The sequence below is a fragment of the Sebastes fasciatus genome, chromosome 21 (assembly GCF_043250625.1).
Source record: "Sebastes fasciatus isolate fSebFas1 chromosome 21, fSebFas1.pri, whole genome shotgun sequence".
NCBI classification, from domain to species: Eukaryota; Metazoa; Chordata; class Actinopteri; order Perciformes; family Sebastidae; genus Sebastes; species Sebastes fasciatus.
The window spans coordinates 19,670,874-19,689,901 of NC_133815.1; the positions used below are offsets into that span (position 1 = coordinate 19,670,874).

The 19,028-nt window shown below is 40.8% G+C and overlaps 1 protein-coding gene across 1 annotated transcript in view; it reads left to right on the forward strand.

The window, feature by feature from the left end:
* Positions 1-17,258, forward strand: part of LOC141759771 (uncharacterized) — a 66,881-nt gene extending 49,623 nt beyond the window's left edge. Inside the window, exons 26-31 of the mRNA XM_074622102.1 lie at positions 3,053-3,085; positions 4,466-4,621; positions 4,938-4,992; positions 7,510-7,704; positions 9,972-10,049; positions 11,848-17,258. Of these exons, the coding sequence (XP_074478203.1) occupies positions 3,053-3,085; positions 4,466-4,621; positions 4,938-4,992; positions 7,510-7,704; positions 9,972-10,049; positions 11,848-12,035 (705 nt within the window). The 3' untranslated portion in view covers positions 12,036-17,258. The remainder of the gene's footprint in view (positions 1-3,052; positions 3,086-4,465; positions 4,622-4,937; positions 4,993-7,509; positions 7,705-9,971; positions 10,050-11,847) is intronic.
* Positions 17,259-19,028: the final 1,770 nt, after the last annotated feature.

Here is a 19,028-nt window from a genome sequence, read left to right on the forward strand (position 1 = left end):
ATGCGGCGTTCAGATTGCAGCGCCGAACTCCGCAGACTACAATGTGAGCGTTGCTAGGAGATCAATACAGATTGAAACAGCATCTTTGTCACCAACCTGGCATCTGAGGGCTCATATCTCGAAGAGCAAATGTTTTGTTAGTTGGCAATACAATCTCATCAACAGGTTGAGTTTACTCAGTTGCAATGGAACCAAAGGTATTAATATTACAACTTTTTCTTATTTTGAGCATCTCTAGGATTTATCATCCATGTTGTCTTAAATGTGACAGAGAAGAAAATTCAGAATCACACCTTATCACGCTTTGATTTCGCACCTGATTCGACTTATCAGGCCATTAAATAGGCGTTATCAATCGATTTAAGCACCATAGATGTAGGTCAATATGGGCCTACTACGCCTACTACGTTGTGATACTTAAAAGTAACACATTATATCATGCAAAACTGAATGAAACGTTACGTTTTTAACGCAAACAAAAAGGCTTCTTTAGGTTTAGGCAACAAAACTACAACTTCTTTAGGTTTAGGCGAAAAAAAACACTTGGTTAAGTTTAGGGAAAAACACTGTGCTTTTGGTTAAAATAACTACAACACGAAGACAACTACAGATTGTGTCCTCTACCCCATATGGAGTTTTATGCTGTCTATACATGTCCATATATTTGTCTTCTGCTCCTGTCATAATTACTACAGTCACTAGAGGTCACTGTCATCTTCTTTTATACCTTCCTTCGCTGATCTACCATTTGAATGGATGATAAAACCTACTAATAGGTGTAGTAGGCCCCTATTGAACCACATCTATGGTGCTTATAGCGACTGAAAACGTCTATTTAATAGCCTGAAAACAGCTAGATTTCAGCTGATCACATACATACGGACGATAGACTGTATATATAGATGGGCAACGCGTCTCCACTTCCTCCCACCGTACAGAAGTGAAGCCAAAATATCCCGGATACAGGAGCTGCCATCTTTAGATTTTTACGTCATTTGGAAACAGAGTGCGCAGTAATGATCGGGCAGTGTAGCCGTGGTATGGGGATCCTGCCCCACACCCGCCTGATCAATCGAGCCAAGCATGGTCGCAGCTTGTTAGCAAGAGGGAATCACAGCTGTCAATCATGACGTCTCACCCCTTTTTTTTATAGCATCAAATAACTAATTAAAACCAAACTTATCAGCAAAATTAACACTTGAACATACATCAATGTGATAAGAATAACCTAAAATAACAGAAACCATCTTTGGGAAAATCTTTGATGTTTTAGTTTGTCCCATGTCCCATCCGCTAACACAGAGAGGGCGATCTTTATGGTTTTGGCTTCACCTTTTGGGAGCTGTCATGTCGTCCATCTTTATATACAGTCTATGATACTGACCTGCATCCCGTGTAGACACAGAAAAGGGTTCCTGAGGGTAAAAGTGTTCTTGTAAATAATAAGGCAGAGCAACTAAAGGCAAGTGGGAATTGGGCCCACAAAGAGATATAAGGCCTCTGGGCACCCATGGGCCCCTAAACTGGCTACCACTGCTGCTGTTGGTGATCAGTGTGGATATTGAACTTCACAGTGTGTTTACATGTGACCCAAAGAGGCAGGCGGCCTCATCTCTCATGAGCTTTTAGCTCGCGGCTATGTTTAAGTTGAGCATGTTATTTAAATACTGAGTTCCAAAGGGCAAGTTTTTGTGTGAAGTTGCCACTATGGTGGTGCTTCCATGCATCGGTTTTGCCATTCAAGTCCTGGTATCTCATTAAAATTCTATCATAGAGAACTGGGTAGCTGCTGCCTCCAGGAAAATCAGCTTTTTCTTTTGGTTTGAAGTAGGGCTGTCAAAGTTAACTTATTAATTAAAGTTAAAGGTAATTTGTTTTTAAAGCCACTAATTTCTTTCATGCATTGACGCAACTTGTGATTTTAAGGTTGTAGCGGGCTCAGTTTTAAGAACCTAAGGAATCCATTGGTACCAACGAAAAACTGACATTTGCCATTATCAAAGGGGTCCCTTGAGCCCTTTGAAAATGGCAATGAAATGGCAATGGCAATGTAAATTTGTCATTGTTTTGTGTTGTAAATTGATTTCCAATAATAATCATAAGCATACATTTGCATAAAGCCGCATATTTGTCCCATGTGGATAAGACTATTAAATACTTGACAAATCTCCCTTTAAGGTACATTTTGAACAGATAAAAAATGTGCGATTAATTTGCGATTAATCTCAATTAACTATGGACAATCATGCGATTAATCAAGATTAAATACTTTAATCAATTAACAGCCCCAGTTGGAAGTTATTTGAAGTAGTTGAATGAAGCAGAAAAAAAATGTGCTTCAGTTTCACGAGGGAATGAAAATGCCCGCGGTCAGTTCAGTTGTCTCCAGGTTGTTGCTCCTGTGCATCAGAGGACATTTGCATAAAGTTGAGCCATTCTCAACTTCTCTATGTTACTTCTTTTGAGTTTCTCTGAGTAGTGGTGGGTGGTGGCATCGTGTTTTCAATTCACAATGAATGGCATCCTGTTGCATCTCTAGTGTTTTGAGTCTATTTGTGTGAATGGGGCCTTCAAGCATGCTAGCTGGGCAGAGCAGCATTTCTGAATGCTTTAAAAAAAGCACTCCTGATGATACTCATGTGTCTCCCTGGACAAAACTTCCTCGAAGCAGACTGAGGGAACGCTGGTTTATTTGTTTCCTGCAGCACTAGGATGGCTGAAATCACTTCCCAAGAAAGGAGAACGGCTGAATTGAAAAAAGAGGAAGCATTTTAAGGGAAGCAGAACATACCCAGAGCCGTTTTTAGCAATAATAAAAAAAAAGCTTGAGAGAATGCATTACAATAACCAATCTAAAATGTTTTGTCAGCCAGCGGTTTTGACAGAAAAGAGAGCGGTTCTGCATTAGCAATGCAGAACAGCGAGCATAGCTCCTCTGACATACTAACTCAGCCTTTGATATGTAAGATGAAGTTTCTAACTGTCTCTCTCTATTTCCCCCTCTTCTCTTTCCCTCCCTACCCTTCCCGCTCTCTTTTCTTTCTTCCGTCAGGGCGAAGTGGGACCCATGGGAAGGAAAGGAGAGGTTTGTCGAATTAGACTTTGCGGTATTAGATATAATCCATTCTGTCTTATTCTGCGCCGCAGTGAGAAGCCCTGTCAAGCCTGCACGGCTGCTATAGAAGACTTACAGAGCCAATACCTCCAGGCCTGGGGAAATCTGGCCCCCCGGGCAAAAATATACATCACAAAAGCCCTCTTTTCTAAAGGCGCACACATCTGAAATATCAAACACTTTACTGTCTGCAGAATCACAATTTATGGAGATATAGTCTCCTTCAGTTGTGCAAGTGCTGTACTATTTGTAGGATATCATTTGATACAAGTCCATACTGTATTAGCATGCTTTTGATCACTAACAAAAAAAACTGTGAAAGAGTACAAAACTTTGGAATGATGTGCAGATTTAATTGGTATAATTGATTACCTGCTAATCCCAACCCCCTTAGTTACTGTTTTGTTACGTCTGTCAAGCTTTCCATTCTCGCACGTCATTTTTTTAAACAATGGGTGCTTGTTTTCAGATAGAGGTATAGAAAGGCAACTTCTCAGTTGTAGCTGGAGACCGTAGATTTTTGCCAGCTGTCGCTGGCAGATTTTATCAGCTGTATCAAGCTAATTAAGATAGCTTAGCTCCATGCTGTTGTCTTTTGTCATGTCTAGAAGGTAACCCACAATTTAAGGGAACTCTTGCAAGATGGGTAGCCTATGGTTAGGCATTGACCTCGAATGTGTAAGTTTAGGCATTGACCTCGAATGGTTGAGGTTAGGCATTGACCTCGAATGATTATGGTGAGACATTGACCCTGAATGATTAAGGTTAGGCACTGACCTTGAATGGTTAAGGTTATGCATTGACCTCTAACGGTTATGGTTAGGCTTTGACCTAGAATGATTAAGGTTAGGCATTGACCTCGAATGGTTACGGTTAGGATAGGTCATCGGGCAGCAAGTCTGCAAGAGTTTTTGCACAATTTCACAATTTGTGGGTTACCTTCACAACCATTGTCTTTTAGAGTTTCCAGCTGACTCGTTTTAAAACGAGACCCCTGTAGAATGAGTCTTAAATATGCATTTAGCTACATACAGGTACTGTGCTAACAGACTGAGGCTAAGCCAATCTCACGTATTAGCTCAGTATCGTCACAAGGTGATGATTCATGTAAAAGTCCTATCATTTAAGTTTGATTAGGACAATGACGATTATTTTTTTTCTGGAGAGGACAGAGTCTCAAATATTATCTAACTCTGACAGGTTCCATACAGTGAGGAAATACTACGCAGTAGATGTGCTTGTCTTGAACAATGATTTTTTTTAATGTAACCTAATGTAATTTAATGTAAATAGGCCTCACCTTTTTTCTTTTGTAACCTACGTTTTCTGTCCTCACTCCTGCTTCTTCAGACAGGGGTGTCAGGTGACGTAGGCCACAGGGGGCCTGATGGAAAGAAAGGGGACATGGGCCACATGGGCCACATGGGTGCTGTCGGTCCCAGGGGATTTACCGGTCAGGACGGGTTACCGGGCCAACCAGGACAACCAGGATATCCTGGGAAACCTGTGAGTGAACCTCCTCTTCATCTCCTCTTCATCTCCTCTTCATCTCCTCTTCATCTCCTCTGAGTGGATAGAGAAAAAAAAAAGAAAAGACTAATAGGCTGAAAGACACAGTCAGTGATTTCCTGCCTGGATTGGGGGAGTTATGTTTGAGAGTAATGGGAGCGTTGCTGTCAGTGTGTGTGGGCTAAGTGAAGACAGAGAATGGAGCGTTGGAGAAGATCCTGTAAATCTGCAAGCACACTCAATCACAGGTTGAGCCTGTTTTCCCAGTCCCACAGTGGATTCGGCTGAATCAAAGTGTAATTGTGTGTTGCAGGGCAAGCCTCCCTCAGATGAGCATCTTCTAAAGCTCTGCACTGATGTTCTGCGTAGTAAGTATCTGTTTGCTTTTATGTCACTTTGCCGAGAACCAGAAAGCCCGGGTCTGTAACTCCCTCCCAGCACACACCAAATGCTCCTAACAGCTGTCTCAGATGTAGAGTCGCACATTTCACAGAATTCCTTTGATCAATTTACACTAATTATAACAAACTAGGGTTAAATCTGGGTATCTAGTGCTGGTATCTAACTATTTAAGTGATTTTTCTCTCTGTAAAGAGTGGCATAATGTTAAATAACCCAACATATAATGGCTATTTTCAGGTATTTACCTTTATTGACAAGAAGGTGAATGTAAATGATCAGTCATTAAGTGGGTACATTCCACAGTATTTGCAGTTTTTAGCCTCATCCCAAAGCAAATCAAGCAAAACTATGGGTGCTTTCAATTTTTACATGCTTTCTCACATCCCTCACCTCTCCCTCTCCTCCCCACAATGATGCAAGAGGATGGAGGAATCACATCTAACTAGAAAGCAAAGAATCTCTGTATGTGTGTGTGTGTGTGTGTGTGTGGTGTGTGTGTGTGTGTGTGTGTGTGTGTGTCTTCAGCATATCTTGAGAACCGTTCATCCGATCTACTTCACACTTGGCGGGTGTATTGCTAGGGACCCAAGGACGTGCAGTGTTGAAGTTGGTGCAATTTGGACTCGCGACACATTCAATATTAATAAACTTTGAGAAGCGATAGCGCTCTGTGCACTAACTGGGGCAGGGCTTCAGGGTTCTGCGGACTGAGTCCAGCATGTCGTCTACAGCGGTCCTTTACACTGCTGTATGCTTAATATACTTTACAGGCAGCTAGGGTCGTGGCCTAAGTGTGTGTGATGACACAGAGAGGCGACTATTTGTTCTGAACAACAATGGCGGCTCGTGAAGAGGTTAGCGTAGATGCCATAATGGCATCAGTTCTATCAGAACTGGAGAGTATTTCTTCATTGAAAGAAGAACAAAGAACGGCACTGAAGGCTTTTCTCGATGGAAAAGGTGTTCTCACTCCTCTCCTGAATGGCTTCGGCAAGAGTTTGATTGACAGATGGCTCATCTAATCACCTGCCAAGTATTTTTTTGAATGTGCTTGCCCTTTTCCAAGCAGTTTCCAATGACGGCTTCTCAGATGGTTCTGTCTAAATATACCATCTGGCGCATCAGGTGAAGATATACTAATGTTACAACCAAAATCTTCTTTACTTCCCTGGAGTCAACGTGCGATTTCGACAATGCCACAAACAGCAATACTGGGACCCGAAAGGGCACGCGCTCCGAACTGCCACGCCAAGAACGCGCACTGCACTAGTCTACTAAATGGGTCATTCTTGCTCACTCTATTGTTTTTTTTTAAAGATAGCTTTCAGTCTTAAAGTTACCAAATATAAATAGATCAAAATAACTAGTATGTTTTAAACCTGCATTCACAGATTTTTTTGTTTTGTTTTGGCCACTTAGATAGCAGTGGATAAAGCTTTAACACTGACATCAACTTATAAACTTGATATAGATATACAGTATTTGCCTATGTATTCAGCTTCCACAGAGGAACATTAGCATTCATTTGGAGTCATGTTTTTGGCCATCTAGTTCTGGTTTGGTCTCCACCAACTCCTGAGGGAGATTTCTGGCCCTTTAGCTGCTAAATGCTCCACCATGCTCACTAGTTGTTTGCTAACTTTGTTGAACTGTCACTACAAGCAACCTCTTTCATATTACACAGAGTCATTTATTTCCATTAGTATTATAAATACAATATTTTGATAAATGCAAATTTAAAGAACCTACTTACATAGATTATGTCTGTTGCTCCAGAACTGATTAGATCTGTTGCCTGACTGTGACTGAATAACACTAATAGGCAATCACAATCTATAATTGCTTTGTGGATGTGGATGTATATTATAAGACTGATAATAGCTGAGACTATATGCTGCCGTGGATAGCAAATATTTGAACTCCCTCACTTTCATTAAACGAGCAGAGATGAACTCGATAAAGTAAAATAAAGTCCTTTGTCTGAAGAAGAAAAAAGCATGCAAAGTTGCAAAAATTAATTTTCGTTCTGATTATACACATTATACACATTTTACACGGATATGAGGCCCAATTTGCAGTGGTGCTACGACTAGCGGTTCATATATATTGGCCAATTTATGGTCGTAGCTCTAATTGGAACATCCTCCGTGATGGTTGACCTTGTTCGATTTCAGGGTCATGGGCCTGAGGAGCGAGGATGGGAGGGAGCATAATTAGCTGACTGGAAAGCACCCAATATCTCTGCAGCAAACAGGCTCCTGATTGGCTACCGATTCCAATGTCATGGCACCCAACGGTCCTGAGAATCTTTACCCAACTGAGAATGTCAAGGATGACACATTTCTAGGATAACCTAGAACATATATGGTTTTCTATGTGGTTAGGCGTACAGTATAATGTGGTCAGACTATTAGGAAAGCAGTTTTGACATAATATTTAATATACTGATGGATAACTCAGCACCTTCTGGCTATGCCCTGCAGATCAACTCCCAGCGCTGCTCCAGTCCCTGGCCCACCCAGCTAGGTGTGAACCCTGCGAGAGTGTGAAGGGATCCCGGGGCGAGCCAGGAGGCCCAGGACCCAAAGGCTCCATGGGAACTCCAGGCTACCCTGGCAGAAGTGGCGCTCCCGGTTACCCAGGACCTTCTGGGAGGCCGGGTCCTGCAGGCCTCAAAGGTGATATACTTTTTTAAAAGGGAATACTCAACAGGGTTATGTTATCTGTGTTCAACGCTCCAGTGGCGTCTGATCCGCTGTCTGTCTCTTTAAACAAGACGATAAACAACACAACTTCATGAACAAGAGCTGGGACAGAATTTACTGTTGCTTTCATCAACGATTAAAATCAAAACAGTGTCAACGACTAACAAATTGGATGTACTGATGTTCACTGTACCCCATAAAACAAGATCATTAAACAAGGGAACATCAGTGAAAGTCAGCAGAGCAAAAGACAACAAATACTGAATGCGAACCCATCTCAATGAGCTGTCTCTGATTTATCACCGCTTTAAGACGGGGGAGTGGCTAATCAGCTGTGAAAGATGCCAAACTGTACCACTCCACTGCTGCGGAGCATTTCCACTGGTTAGGTCAGCAGCTTTAGAGGTATCAGACTGAAAACACTGAGGGAAAAAAGACTGAAAGCTGGACATGGAGAAGTGAGTTTTATCAGAAAGCCTGCGTCTCAAATTGGAGGCATGGAGTATAAAAGAGGTAGACAATTTAGCTCCTCCTGACCTCCTCCATCCAGGTGGGGATTAATGAAAGGCACTATCTAGTTGGATTGTGGGAAGTGGAGGATCCAGCATTTTTCCAGCTTCTATAGAGTGCTGCAGGATTGAGTCCTAAAACCCAGAAATGAGTTCCCTTCTGGTTCCCTCGTCTGGAAGTCAATGTTTTTTTTTGCCTGAAATGAGGCCTGTGGTTAACACAAGCTGAAGAGATTTTAACGTTTTGTTCTACGACATAAAATACCTCATAGTAACAGTGTTACGTTGTTACGTCGTTAACGAAGCCTATGACGAAATATGAATGTCAACAACCTTTTTTGCCATGACTAAGACGAGACGATGACAAGACGGCACCGTCATTAAACACTAACTGTGACGATATCAAACATGCACTATCACTGACGAAAAAAAGACGAGACTAAAATGAAGTTAAAAGAAAAAATACTTTGCCAAAAGTAAAGTAGCTCAGTCTGTCTCTGTCGTACTTGTCTCAGTCCTCAGTCCTGATAATTGTGCTACTATAATGCATAAAGTTTGCGGTTTGCAGGTCGGGTTCGGGAGGTCGATTAACGCATATTTTTACATGTTGGGCGGCGGATTGGCTCTCATAACGGACCGGTGGGTGCGACTGAACCGCGCATCATCAAAGAGCGCAGTCAGGAGGACTCGAACTAACTGCAAAGCTGCATTCAAAGGGCGACAATTCATGTGTTAACACTACCGTTCACACTGTTACCACGTATAACGTTGGGGTTAGGGTTGAGTAAATAGCCCACTCGGGAATTTTGAAGTTTTTACGTCTTTGAAAAGGCGGTTGCTAACAAGTGCTTTGAATGAGACTATAGAGGTTGTTGGTGGCATTAAATGTCATCACGCCGACTATTTTTTACTTCTGGCGATTGCATTCACACTTCAGAAATCATAAAAGTGGTGTTCATTTGTGGAGATTATCTTGCTGAACAAAACATGTAAGTATTATAAAAAGTTTGTATGCCACAGAGCTTATTTTCTGTAAAAATCCAAAACTCAATGGAACAATCCAATTTGCTTTTTTGTCGAGGGAACCCGTGCTATGCTAACTTCCAGATTAGCCTACAAAAATACGCTGTGATGATCTATGATGCTAAATTAAGATGGTGAACATGGTAAACATTATACCTGCTAAACATCAACATAATAGCTTTGTCATATCTAGCTCAAAGCACCGCTGTGCCCAGGTACAGCCTCTCAGGCCTGCTAATGTAGGCTAATGTAGCTTGGCTGTAGACTCTTGTGCCATCTGTGGTTTCACACTTGTTAAATCTTCAGCAAAGACTCCCGAAACCGAAGTTTCATGTAAATGATTTTGGATGACGACGTTAAACTAAACCTGTTAAAATCCTGTCTAATGGTTCGTGTTGTGCCATATGGACTCTGCACTGAAGCTGCTGTGTGTCCGTAATGGACGTAAATGTACCCAAAACTTCAAATAAGTGCTTTAGATAATTTGGTTCAATAAATCCAGGTTGTAAAAAAAAGAAAGTCCAGAATTAGTGAGATAAATGGCTGTAGTGTTACCTTGTAATGAAAGCCTGTAGCCTCCACAGCACAGGACTGGACACAGCTGCTTTCGAGGGAACATAGCCATTAAGTTCCTGCAGCTCTCAATCTGACAGCTCATTTATAGAAGCACTAATGCTATTTTTTAAAGCAGACATATTATGTCCCCAGGTGACGTGGGACTAAGAGGGCTCAAAGGCAGCAAAGGAGAAGGTTACCGTGGACCTCCAGGACCACCTGGACAGTCAGGTATGTAACAAGCCCATCTACTGTACCCTATTTTCTGAAATGTCTTCACCCATTAAACTATTTCTGACATCTGGCCTTTCAGAAGGCTTTTTGTAGTGTTACATTTTTAATAAATATGTGGGTGGACTATGTTTGTGCTTAATTTTCAATGAGTACTTTTAGTGACAGCTCGGTAGGTGGGGTGAGGCAGACGCGAGGGCGAGTTACAGACAGTGAGCGGCGTATTTCTCTGGAAGCTATAATAGCTTATTAATTCATGAGTAGCTGTAATTTATGATCCAGCGTGTGCTATTTTTAGTTCAGCTAGAAGATGAGCAAATCTAATGGAACTTTCTTGCCATAAATGAGGCAGAAATACCAGGAACAGCTGTGTTTGACCTTATTTTCTGATTAGGGCCCAGAGCACGAAAGTGGCAGGGGGCTAACGGTGCCTGGCACTGAAAGTGCAAAGAACCTCCCATTTTTGACGGGTTGGGATGCTCGAAAACTCACAAAAATTGGCATACGCTTCAGAACTGGTGAAAATTGCAAAATTCTGCAATGATTAGGCTTGGGTGTGGCCAGCAAGCTCCATAGCACCCCCAAACGCACACCAGGTTGGGATAAAGTTCCTTCGATGTTCATAAAATTTGGTGGGATCATTGCTGTCATGTTCAAGAACATGTAAAATTTTTTTCAAATTCTTTCACCCGATAGGAAGTCAGCCATGTTGGATTTCATGCGTTCATTTTCATTTTACGAACTCATGTTTGAGGACTTTAGAATGCACAAAAACTCATGAAACTCTGCACCCATGTTCAGACTGGTGATTTTTTTTATTTGATGTCGCAATAGGACTTAGGTGTGGCACGTCGGCTCTATAGCGTCCCCTAATTACTTTTAGCCTTTGGAACGCATTTTTAACGCCCTTGGTATACTCGGAACACTCACAAAACTTGGCGCATACATCAAAACCTGTGAACATTGTGAGAATATACAGCCATTGAGGTCATGCATGTTTAGTGGGTTCCATAACGCCCCCTAATAAGTGGAAGGCCTTAGTTGGGAAATAGAAGTTGCTCCGATATTCACGAAATTTGGTACCCACATTGCGCTCATCATTTCGGACATATTTCCCATTGGCTTTCATTAGTTCCACCGAAGCAGAAGTCGGCCATTTTGAGTATCGTGTGTTTTTCATGTATTTTATGCAAACTTTTTCAAACTCCTCCTAGAGGTTTTATCGGATTTGTTTCAGAAGTGGTTGGTATAACCCTCCGGCTAATTAAATTGAAAAGGAATAGCCGATTCCTTGAATAATGATGTCATAGGTCATGTGACAATACGCCATTTTAGGCACTCTACAGGTATTGAACTTTTCGAAACTCCTGCTAGAGGATTTAACAGATCAATCTCAAATTTTGTCAGCAGAATCTCAAGACCTTCACATTGGTAAATTGCGAAGCTTTTGGGTTTACGTGGAAAGGCGTTGCCGTGGCCGTGCAGGCAATTTGCAGGTAGCTGGACTTTACATTGTCCAATCTGCCCCAAATTTCCAATTCTGGATAAGAGTCCAGGCCTGAAGACATTTACACGTCCATATTAAGTTATAGTCATAGTGCCACCTACTGACAACAGATAATCAGCCAGTGCCACGCACTCCACCTAGGAAATAACATCTAACTTATGTACGCAGTGCCCGACGGTCAAGAACATAAACAGTCAACCAGTGTCCCGCCAATACCCCCAACATGCACAAGGGCCGAGGTCCTGTCATCATTGCTTGCAATTTTTATGTTGTTTATCTTTATCACTGCAGGGATTCAGGGACCTCGTGGCTTCGATGGAATCGGCCATCCAGGAAACGAGGGAATTCCTGGAAAACCAGGACCACCAGGAGATCCTGGTAAACGGGGCAACCCAGGGCTTCCAGGGGTTTGCGATGCGTCCATGTGTTATCAGACCTACAACCTCAGGGAACATTACAGCAAAGGACCCAACGTCTGACGACATAGCAGCGTGGGAAAGGCTGCTATTGCAACACACCCACGTGTTTCGAGGAATTTACTGTATCACTGATTTACAGAAATGTGTGTGTGTGTGTGTGTGGCTGTTGGCTCCTTTATGACAAAGTGTGTGTGGAGAACAGCTGAACTGGAGGCAGAAATAACCTTGTTAGTTGAGTTAGAGTAAAACAGACAGGGCATTGATTAATGATCATGGAATTCATGATCAAAGATGGGCAGCAGGATAGCAATCTAGCTTATTGAGATACCAGACAAACATGGCTACTTTACACATTAAAGGGGACATATCAGAAAAAAAAAATTTTAGTGCCTGTGTACATCCATTTGGGTATCTGGAGTACCTACCAACCCACAAACTGTGAAATAGGACAACCCAGTCAGGTATTTGTGGGCTGCCTAGATCAGAAAACATGTGATTCAACAAGCTGTTCAGATTTGACTACCCTTTCTATTTCAAATGCAGGCTAGAATATCCCGCCCATAGATGTATAAAGAGTACTGGATACAGCGTTGGCAGCGGGCTTCCGTTTATTCCTAGTAATCGGATCTTCCAGCGATCTTCTGCATCCATTGGGCCCATAGAGCAGGCGCAGTAGAATTTCCTTTAACCCCGCCTCTCAGCCCTTGAACTGGGGTTCATTCACATGAATGGTGGAGGGGAAATAACTCGGCTATTAGTGCATTTTACAAGTTTTAGGACCTAATGATTTTAATAAGGGCTATTCAAGTGTTTTTACTGGTAAGTATTGGGTTGAGGCAGATGGAGGAGCCTGGTTCTTCCCAAGTTTCTATCCGTTATAGGGTTACCACTGTCGCACCAAGTGCTCATGGGGGATCTTATGTGGGTCTCTAATTTATACAGTATGGTCTGGATCTGCTCTATATGAATTAATATATTTAATGAAGCGTTAAATAAGAGATAATTGTTAATTGCTAATTTTATTTTAATTTGAATTGAAGTTTATTTACTTAAGAAAAAAATATCCACTGATTTACAGACGTCTCTTTCCCAATGTAAGTCTATGTGGAAAAGTCTTTTTGGGCCCAATGGCATCACATGACGGATCCTGAAATTGTAATTCCACCTTTTTGGCCACTACGAAAATTTGCGTCAAAGCCCGGCGATCTTCCTGGGAGCTTGAGAACTACCTTTGCGAAGGTGCACCTTTTTCTTTTCCACAAACCAATCGGAGCAGACTGGGCTTTTTCAGGAGGGGGTCTTAAAGAGACAGGAGCTAAAACAGAGCGTTTGAGACACAGAGTGAAAATAGGTATATTCAGATAGACGGTATGAGAAAAATAATGTGTTTTTGGAACATAAAAGCATGTAAACATGTTCTAGTAGAAACCCCAAATACAGATATGAACCTGACAATGAGCATGATATGTCCCCTTTAAACTTGTAAAGTTTCAGTAGCAGGTTTAGATAGTGAGGTTGAGCACCAATGGTTGTAACTGTAAATAGCGAGAAAACTAGGATTTGAAATAGCATTAATAATAGCTACCTCCTCTTTTACCCGAGTTACTCTTTGTGTTTAAGTCAATGTTACTGAAGGCTTTGCTAACAAGACAGGATGCTTACAGGCTAACATCACCCACAGTCCCATCACATTTAAACGCAACACGCATACACAGAAAAACAGACAAATCTCCTCAACAAAATGTATCAAATATAAATGAACAAAATCAAAAGAAGAGGTCTTTATGCATTTTAAAAAACCCAATACGGCCTTCGGCTTTCCTGTGTGAGCTAATGTGGCAAAAAAAGATATGAGATCTCTAACTGAGAGCAAAACTCAAGCAGACTAAGTCTCCTTTAATTAATAATTAATTTATTCCAGACTACGAGTCCATCTTAAAAACTGCATATTATTAACAGAAGTGGATAAGAATTTGCACTCATGCTGCGTTTGAAAGCTACGGCTCCCTCGGCTTCACCAAAATGAGCTTCATATCAACCAGTGAGATTATTCCTGCCTTCAGTGCAGATCTGCCTGAGAGAAATGATTACGTCTACAAATGATGTGAAAAGCACAGTCCGCTCCTTGACAATGAACGGGGATATGCCACAATGAAAGAACAGGACACACCATTTTCCACACATGATTGTCTATTGAAATGTAACTAAATGGTTAGGTTAGGCAGTTTGGTCAAAGATAAGAACCAAAAAAAAAAAAAAAAGTGAGAAAAACTTGAGTTGAAATCACTCCAAACCACAACAATGTTAGTCTGCAGTGCATTATTTCACTGTCAGCCTGCTTCTAGTGCATCCCACATGTAATCCCTTCTGGTGGAAAAACATATTCTATTGTGTACGGCGCACCAGGAGGTTGTGCTAATCCATCACTGTGGCACACCAGGTTGTAAGAATCCTGTCACTGTCTGTCTATTTTTAACCGATCATATTTTGTTTTCTTGTTCGCAAATATTATATAGACTTATTTTGCATTGCTGTTTTGTGTGTGTGGATTACGGTGAATTCTCAAAAGAGTGGTCTTTATTCACCTCAGCTGCAGACGTATGCAGACATTATTGACAGGGCTTTATTTAGAATTTCCTCCTACGTTTATCTTACATTGACGTAGGTAAAGTCAATTATTAATACGCTTCCATTTCAACAGTCACGGGTGTTCCTGCTTTGGCCTCCAGTGACTGTAACTGACTGTTTCAAATTTAAAGTAGTAATTAGTACGAGCAGTGCAAACAAAATGTAAAAACGCAAGTAGATGGCATCTGTGATATTGCATTACACAAAGCATTGGGCATGCGCAAAATGAGGGAGTGGACGTCATTGTTTCCCGAAAGAACAAGCTTTCATTTTACACGTCCACACTGATACAAAGTAATCAGAGTTTTTAAAAGTCTGCACCTTAGAAGGCAGTTTTCAAAAATATCTATTTTTGTGACCCAAAACTCAGTTTTTCTGCCAAAACGTAGAGATAAATATCCGTTAATGTGTAGACGGGGCCTTAGTGAACAAGGGAGTGATTTGGGACACAGCCCTTACAGTACGTCACCCGATAACAACCCCTATTGAAGACTTGTCTTAGGCCTGTGCTCTGTTGCTGTAGATCTGTGCAGTGTGCCAGCATATGATTGGCTGCCTGGATGGTTGTACAGTTCCACGTTCCAAAAAGTTTCTTAGCTCAGCTGCTTTCCCTCATTGTTTCAGTGTGCTTTTTTTTTTTGTCGGACCAACTGTTTGTCTGACCATGTTTATTGCTGGGAAGTTATACAGAAGTAGGCCCACAAGGTGACTAGATGGTTTCATTTTTGCAATTATCCGTCAATGCTTTTAAATGACTCAACTCCTGCAGAGCATGCGTCAGCATTATTATGTTAACATTTCCAAGCTGGTGGGATAATTGCAACTATGGTCCACTTAAAATCAAATTACTCTGCAAAAGGAATTCAGATAAGCGGTGTGTTCAGCCACATCAGAGAGAACAGGTCTATGGAGCCAAACATCTAGATTTAACAACAATTCAGCATTCAGCTACAGGAATAAGCAGGGAAACTATGTGTTTGCAAGGAGCAAAACAAGATATGAATAGATACTTTTTTTTATCTACAGTACATTCAGCAGACTGTTTTTCATCACCATTTACAAAAAGCAGCAAATTGGTTGTTTTATGGGAAATTGCTCTTGTCCCAATTTCCCAAGAAGAGAGTCTTAACATCCCATGTATGGTTAGGACCGATAAGACAGACATGGCAAATACTTGGAACCCTTCCAAATGCCTTGTAGAGTAACAAGCAGGTTAGCACCCTCTCTCTGGGGTTCGTCTCCACAATGTTTCTCCAGGCTGTTTGTTGCTCTCAAACTGTAAATTTGGACTTGTCAAATTAAGCTTGGCAAGGTTTTCAAAGTATCACTGCTGTTAAGAGTAGCGAGCCGTGGTGTATGAAGTTATTGGAGTCCTAAAAAACTAGAAAGAATTCAGGTGTGCACCAATCCAACAGTCCTGCTGGAAGAGTTATGATTTTAGTGTGTGCTGTTTATTACTATTGCTTATTTTTGCAGTGCTTTTTTTTGTTTTGATGAAAATATGATTTTACTGTATGAAGATATCACAAAACTTTGATGTTGTCAAATTATGCCTTTCGCTTGCAGCCATTATGTTATTTGAATTTGTGAAAAAGTGTTTTCACGAAAAAATAAAAGTCTACAGTTATAGAGTGCAACAGGAATGAAACCTAAAACTAGTTAGCATTTTCAGTTCCCTCGTCTGGAAGTCAGTGGATTTTTTAAAATGGTTTTTAAAGTATTCAGGAGGCAAAAAGGATCGGATGAAAGACGCTGTTTTAGATGTACTATTAGATGCATTATGGGAAATGTAGGATCCAGCATTTTTGGAGATTGACCCATACTAGAAGACTAAAAGTAAGGATATCTCGGCCTCTGCTGTTTAAATTTTGACCATTCTACTTTAAATCTGCCTGTTGGGAGTTCTCCAACTTTATGGAATTACAATACAAAATCACTTGAGAGCCCCTTTAACCAAGTGATTTACTAGCCTAAAGCCACACGCTGACTGGTAAGGTTGGGTAAACCCTGACTGTTGGTAGGAGATGGGACTAAAGCATCAAAGTCACACGTTTTGCACCCAACCACCCACGCCCTCCCTCCTACCTAAGACTATTTGCAGCACTATGTCAATGTCACGCTACTTCCGCTTCTGCTGCTGAGAAATTTCCAGTTTTTCTGCTGAGTACAGTCTCACATTGAATGTTGTGACTGAGGCTGAAAGGTACAGCACCGTATCACCGGTATCTCATCATATCTATGATCTGTCATTTCTGAGTACTGACACCTACCAGGAAAGGTGTCATCAGTAATCATCTTCATTGCAGAAGCGGCCCACGCTGTGGGAATGGCTGATTTTGCAGATGGTGACATGATTGGTCGCCTTTAGCATTTCGACTTGAGTAATGTTATTCATTTTATTATTTAAGATTATGGAGGTTAGGAACACTTCATGAAAACACTCTTGTTTGCATTATAGTGTCTATCTTTATTTGTAATATATTCCAACATCAATTCATAATCTTTTTAAAGTTAACATTATTTCTAATATCCGTAACTGCTGGAAAAATGCAAAGTTTACAATGGTATTTTTTATATATAGTTTGTACAATTTGCAAATACATTGCATTTTAAGTTTGGTTGTAAAATTATTTTGTATTAAAATAAACCTTTATTATGTAACACCGACTCTCCACTGACTTCTTGATTGCAGTTTTCATGAATAATATTTCTGTCAGTACAGGTTTGGGATACAGATTTATTCAAAAAGAGCTGTCATACAGATCTACTCTCTGTTTAATTATTGAGCTGAAATAAGTAGTTAGACAAACACACTGACTTTGCTAAGTCTTTTTTTGATCCTGTCAGCATATTAGACACCATAAAGGCTTTGAGCTCTCAAACATAAAAGGTGAGATCTGTGCTGATTGAATTGGCTTTCACGCCTTAATACTAACTCTGCTGCGTTTGCCCATTTGGGCTGGTGTGAAAGTTGTCAATCAAATACCCTTGTGGACCAAACAACCGGGCCGAGACCTTCCCAGCAGACACTGGGGCGGTTTATTTGTGTTCTCAAAGAAAAAACGGACCAACCAACGAACCAACCACTGGATTTCATTATAGTGAATAAAGTGATTTTATCATGAATTCAAAAAACTAACCTACTATTAAATCCATCTGATGGTTGTGAACTGTTCAGGAGGCGATCTCATAATCGATAAACATAAACGATGTGGATATTTACGCATATCATTGGGTAACCATGGTAACACATATGCTTGCCAGCATTTTGAGTGCTGAGATTTTGGCTAATCAGAAAAAAAGCAGATAAACCGGTGGTCTGTTGTGCTTGAATCCCAGGCTGTGCATGTCATCGTGTATCCTGGGATCTAACGGGATGTCATTATTTCTGTGACTTCCTATGAATTTGTAGGCTGCTGGAAACTGTCTGGCTGCGGTCCAAAAGTAAAAAATATGACGGGAAAATGTCATGAGGTCAAGGAAAAATGTGAAGGAGAAATTCAGAAGAACTTAGGAAAAGCCAATAAGCTCACTATAAGCTCCGTAATTATGATGCGACGGCGGCGGATGTTATTGACGTTACTCTGCCGTGGTAAAACTACAATGTTCCGAAGATGGACTACAAAAGGCTCTACTTCCTCTCATGCGTTTTTAAATATATCTTTCAGTGACAGACTGCTTCACCTGTGGTGTGTGAAAGAGAGATACCGCAGGTCCTTCTGTTGCTACATTTTACATATAATAAAGGATTATCTGACCTAACGTGGACAACCGGTGAAAAATATCACTTCATGATCAAGGTTGGAATTTATATGAAAAAGGAATAACCTACAGGCTACCACAAAGTTTATATGATTAATAGAGTTATTTTTTTAATTTATAGTGAAGCAGTAGAACCATTAAATGTATATTTCTTCCTACTCCTTTTCAGATGTAATATTTATTCATGTTGATTGTTTGTTAATTGACAGTTTGGTATAGGTTTACTGTTAATTTTTATTTGTTATCATTTTGTTTTTCACTTAATAAAATAAATAAATAGAAATAAAGTGAAACGAAATGATTGTCACTGTCCACTCATATTTATCAACATGAATCCCAATTAGTATATGACTGTATGGAAATATTATGCAAGATAAGCATATTGTGTGTTTTCATGAACGGCAGAAGGGTGCGTCACTTTAAAAGTTGCGGCCGCAAAGAATTGTGGGATGTTGTTATCTCCTTTCCTTTGGTAAAGGATGGTCCAGTGTGTCCTATGCTAAAGGAGATAATAGAGGAAACATTGAAGCTCCTTTCCTTAGCATTTAGAGAATTCAACCAGCTCTTTTTATGGCTGCCACTTAGATACTTCCGGGTCATTCCACTCCGTTAGAAACCTTCCTAAGAGAAAAAAGACTTTTCGTCCGCAGCCTCCCGCTTCAC